The 4,749-nt window shown below is 49.0% G+C and overlaps 1 protein-coding gene across 1 annotated transcript in view; it reads left to right on the top strand.

Annotated features, from left to right (window-relative positions):
• Positions 1-4,503, top strand: part of LOC118794910 (potassium channel subfamily T member 2-like) — a 37,596-nt gene extending 33,093 nt beyond the window's left edge. Inside the window, exons 21-30 of the mRNA XM_036553202.1 lie at positions 53-225; positions 804-875; positions 1,203-1,337; positions 1,525-1,636; positions 1,951-2,052; positions 2,144-2,227; positions 2,343-2,471; positions 3,115-3,445; positions 3,903-3,987; positions 4,254-4,503. Of these exons, the coding sequence (XP_036409095.1) occupies positions 53-225; positions 804-875; positions 1,203-1,337; positions 1,525-1,636; positions 1,951-2,052; positions 2,144-2,227; positions 2,343-2,471; positions 3,115-3,445; positions 3,903-3,987; positions 4,254-4,347 (1,317 nt within the window). The 3' untranslated portion in view covers positions 4,348-4,503. The remainder of the gene's footprint in view (positions 1-52; positions 226-803; positions 876-1,202; positions 1,338-1,524; positions 1,637-1,950; positions 2,053-2,143; positions 2,228-2,342; positions 2,472-3,114; positions 3,446-3,902; positions 3,988-4,253) is intronic.
• The last annotated feature ends 246 nt before the right edge of the window (positions 4,504-4,749 follow it).

Below are 4,749 nucleotides of genomic sequence, written 5' to 3'. Positions count from 1 at the left end.
CTCTCCCACCCTCTGAAATCACTCCTTCATTAAACAGCCCTCTCTCCCCCAGGCCTGCCACCATGTCCCGTATGAGGACGCGCGCTCCTACGGCTTTAAGAACAAGCTGATCATCGTGTCAGCGGAGAGTGCCGGGAACGGCCTCTACAACTTCATCGTCCCGCTGCGGGCTTACTACCGGCCCAGGAAGGAGCTCAACCCCATCGTGCTGCTTCTGGAGAGCCCGTGAGTCTGCGGCCGTAGGGCGTGGCCACGGAGACCACCTGACCCCAGACTACAGCCAGGCACAGCAGGGAAGGGATTATTTTACAACCTCACTCCCGTTAGAACACATTATTGTAACATTATCATAAAATACATCATGCCTCTTTATATAAACGTGACTACAATAATGAACATCAAATGCAGTAAAGCAATAAAAAGCAATAAGCAATAAGAATGTAACCGAAGACTCTGCCTTTCTGCGTTATAATCCAAACTCTATCCATGCACCTCTTTACCTGTCTCAATCCCATTCATATCAATTCAACGAGTACTGCCAAAGCAGCCGGATACAGTACAGCGCAAGGCAAATGAGCAGCATGCACAGATAGACGTGAATATTGAAAATAACGTAATAATATATATATATAATTAAGAAAAGTAATGCTGAGCAACAGCGTAACAAAATGTACTCACTTCAGTCAGCGTATCCCATTCCTGCGGTACTGAGCTCACTGTGTGTCTCTCTGACTGGGACATGAAGCTATCTCTCAATCATCTATCTCAGTCTCCTTCTCTCCCTCTCTCCCTCCCTCTCTCAGACCTGAGGCCCACTTTCTGGAAGCGATCAGCTGGTTCCCCATGGTCTTCTACACAGTGGGGTCTATTGACAAGTATGAGAGTGAGAGACACCTGCAGCCTGTGTGCTGTGCTGTGCTGTGCTGTGCTGTGTTGTGCACCTGCCCCATCCCCCCTTTCAGCGCACTCTCTCTCTCACTCTCTCTTTCTCTCTCTCTCTTCCTCTCCTTCTCTCTCTCTCTCTCTCTCTCCCCCTCTCCCTCCCTCTCTCCTCTCTCCCTCTCTCCCTCCCTCTCTCCTCTCTCCCCTCTCCCTCTCTCCCTCCCTCTCCTCTCCCTCTCTCCCTCCCTCTCTCCTCTCTCCTCTCTCCCTCTCTCCCTCCCTCTCTCCTCTCTCCCTCTCTCCCTCTCTCCTCTCTCCAGCCTGGACATCTTGCTGCGCTGTGGGGTCACGTCTGCCCACACCATGGTGGTGGTGGACAAGGAGAGCTCCATGATTGCTGAGGAGGACTACATGGCGGACGCCAAGACCATCGTCAACGTGCAGACCCTTTACAGGTGAGTCACCTGCCTCAGGAGCTGCCAGTGTCCTGAGGGTACAGAGAGAGAGAGAGAGAGAGACGGATTGCATGTACTGTGTGTTTGTGTGCGTGATCTAGAAAGAGAGAAATGGATTGTGTGCAGTGTGTGTGTGTGTGTATGAGTGGATATGTCTTTATGTCTCTCACCCCTCCTCCCCCCCCAGACTGTTTCCTGCTCTCAGCATCATTACAGAGCTGACCCATCCCGCCAACATGCGCTTCATGCAGTTCAAGGTGAAGGACCACTACTCCCTCGCCCTGTCCAAACTGGAAAAGGTGAACAGCTGTTTATTGATTTATGAGGTTTTAAAAAGTCCAACATCAGTAGCAGGGCCAAAGGGAATGGGAAATTCCAGAGAACTCCAGATAAATAATATTTGAGTAAAGCTTTGATGACACAGAAAATGTGCATCACTTTAAAACCAGTGAATGAATATGACTCAGATCCAGTAGCGCTATGCGAGTCAGAATCTCTCAACACTTTGAGCTGTTAAACAAACCCCTTGCTGGAGGTAACTGGTGCGACACAGAAAGGTCTCCCCCTGTCCCCCCTGACTCACTGTGTCCGGGTTCCCGTCCTGGCCCTGCAGAAGGAGAGGGAGAAGGGCTCCAACCTGGTCTTCATGTTCCGCCTGCCCTTCGCTGCAGGAAAGGTGTTCAGCGTCAGCATGCTGGACACTCTGCTGTACCAGGTAACCCTGACCCCTGACCTCTCCCTAAAGCATGCTGGGAACTCCACTCCTCCGTGCTACGCTAATGTGTGTGTCGGTGTCTGTTTGTCAGTCCTTTGTCAAGGACTACATGATCTCCATCACTAGGCTGTTGCTGGGCCTGGACTCCACACCCGGGTCTGGATTCCTCTGTACAGTGAGTATGCACGCACATACACAGAGGAATATAGCGTCCCTGAGGTGGTTCTGCATGTGGCCTTGATGAAGCAGTCTCTGAGGATGACAAAGGTGGGGGTGGTATTGTTGAGCAGATGAAGATCACAGAGGACGACCTTTGGATCCGGACCTATGGTAGGCTTTACCAGAAGCTGTGCTCCTCGACAGGAGACATCCCCATCGGCATCTACCGCACCGAGTCCCGCATGGTACCTGTGTCAGAGGTAAACACCTGTCTCCAAATGTCCAGCCCACCCTGCCTGCTTTAGGTACACTAATAGTTCCTGTCTACACCTGTTTAAATGATCCCACCTGCTTTAGGTATACATGTCTGACACTGCAGTTTTACCAAGATATTGTGATATTGCTTATGACTGCTGTTTTAAAGGGGATATAGATTAAATGTGATGTAGTTACACATATGCTATTTTAAATGTGATGTAGTTACAAATATGCTATTTTAAATGTGATATAGTTACACATAGGCTATTTTAAATGTGATGTAGTTACACATATGCTATTTTAAATGTGATGTAGTTACAAATATGCTATTTTAAATGTGATATAGTTACACATAGGCTATTTTAAATGTGATGTAGTTACACATATGCTATTTTAAATGTGATGTAGTTACACATATGCTATTTTAAATGTGATGTAGTTACACATATGCTATTTTAAATTTGATGTAGGTACACATATGCTATTTGAAATATGATGTAGTTACACATATGCTATTTTAAATGTGATATTGTTACACATATGCTATTTTAAATGTGATATTGTTACACATATGCAATTTTAAATGTGATGTAGTTACACATATGCTGTTTTAAATGTGATGCAGTTATGTACTGTATTTTCTAGTCTCAGGTGTCCATTAACGTTGAGGACTATGAGGACACGCGTGAGACACGAGAGCCCCTCCTCTTTAGGGCGGGGCCTCATCGTAACTCCACCTCCTCAGAGCCACCTTCCTCCTCCGAGCACCCCCTCCTGCGCCGAAAGAGCATGCAGTGGGCGCGGCGCCTGAGCCGAAAGAGCGGGCGGGGCCCGGGCGGGGCCAAGGGCCCGGGGAGCGCCGCAGAGAGGATCAGCCAGCAGAGGCTGACACTGTTCCGCCGCTCCGAGCGGCAGGAGCTCAACGCCCTGGTGCGCACGCGCATGAAGCACCTGGGCCTGTCGCCCTCCGGATACAGTGAGTGCATGTGTGCGCGTGTGTCTCTGTGTGTGCGTGCGTGCGCATGCGTACGGTGGCAGTGTAGCATAGTGGGTAAGGTACTTAACCCAGAATTGCCTCAGTAAATATCCAGCTGTATAAATGGATAACATTGTAAAGAACTGTAACCTATGTAAGTCGCTTTTGTCTGTCAAATGAATAAATGTAAATGTAAATGTGCGTGGTTCAGCTGCCCCCTTGTGGATTCTGAGCATACATGTCAAGTACTAAATGTCAGAATGAAGAGAAGTTCACCTGTGGTGTTGCACTGTACTGTCGTTTGTTCCTGGCTGTGTGTAGATGTGTGTCTGAGTGCGACACGCTTCTGTAAGTGAACTCTCTGCCATCATCTTTTTCTCTGAAAACCCCCGCATCTGCAGCTTTGCTCTCCTGTGTGATGCATTTCCTGTGTCTTATGTTGTGCTTCCTGTGTCAGATGGAGTCACAGACCAGGGCAACACGCTGTCCTACATCCTCATCAACCCCTCCCCCGACACACGGCTGGAGCTGCAGGATGTTGTGTGAGTATATGCTGTCACTGTGCGTTTGCTTTATGTTGTGTACTTTACATCACGAACGAGAAACACGGAGAAGCAGACAGAAAACGCCCAGGAAAGCATATGCATCTATTGTGTATGTATGTGTCTAAGTCTGTGTGTGCTCTGTATGAGTGTGTATGAAAGAACATGTGTGTGTGTGTGTATGTGTGTGTGTATGTGTGTTTGTGTGTGTGTGTAAGTACTTCCATGACTCTGGTGTGTGTCCACTCTACCTCGTTGTTCTGCAGGTACCTGGTGCGGCCCGACCCGCTGTCCCTGGTGTCTGGGGGCAGGGTCGACCAAAAGCCCAGCGGGGGCCTCCGGTTTGACACCCACCTGTGAGCACAGGAGTGGAAGGAGCGAAAGAATCAGAGGAAGAAGAGGAAGGAGGGAGGAGGAAGGGCAGAAGGGAGAGGGGACTCTGGTTACTTAGACGCCTTTACACTCTACTGCAGAAATTTAGTTTCCAAAGAGGGGGGGGCCTCTGCTGTATGTGCTCAGTTATATGACTGTGTGCATGTCTGTGTGTGTGTGTGCGTGTGCGTGTGCGTCTGCGTGTGCGTGTGTGTATGTGTGTGGATGTGTGTGTGGGGATGTATGTGTGTGTTTGTGTGTGTGGGGATGTGTGTGTGTGTTTGTGTGTGTGGGATGTATGTGTGTGTTTGTGTGTGTGTGTATTTGTGTGTGTGGGATGTATGTGTGTGTTTGTGTGTGTGGGGATGTGTGTGTGTATTTGTGTGTGGG

The sequence above is a fragment of the Megalops cyprinoides genome, chromosome 19 (genome assembly GCF_013368585.1).
Source record: "Megalops cyprinoides isolate fMegCyp1 chromosome 19, fMegCyp1.pri, whole genome shotgun sequence".
NCBI classification, from domain to species: domain Eukaryota; kingdom Metazoa; phylum Chordata; class Actinopteri; order Elopiformes; family Megalopidae; genus Megalops; species Megalops cyprinoides.
The sequence above is the reverse complement of the archived record's forward strand: the minus strand, read 5'-3'. Positions and strand labels throughout refer to the sequence as shown.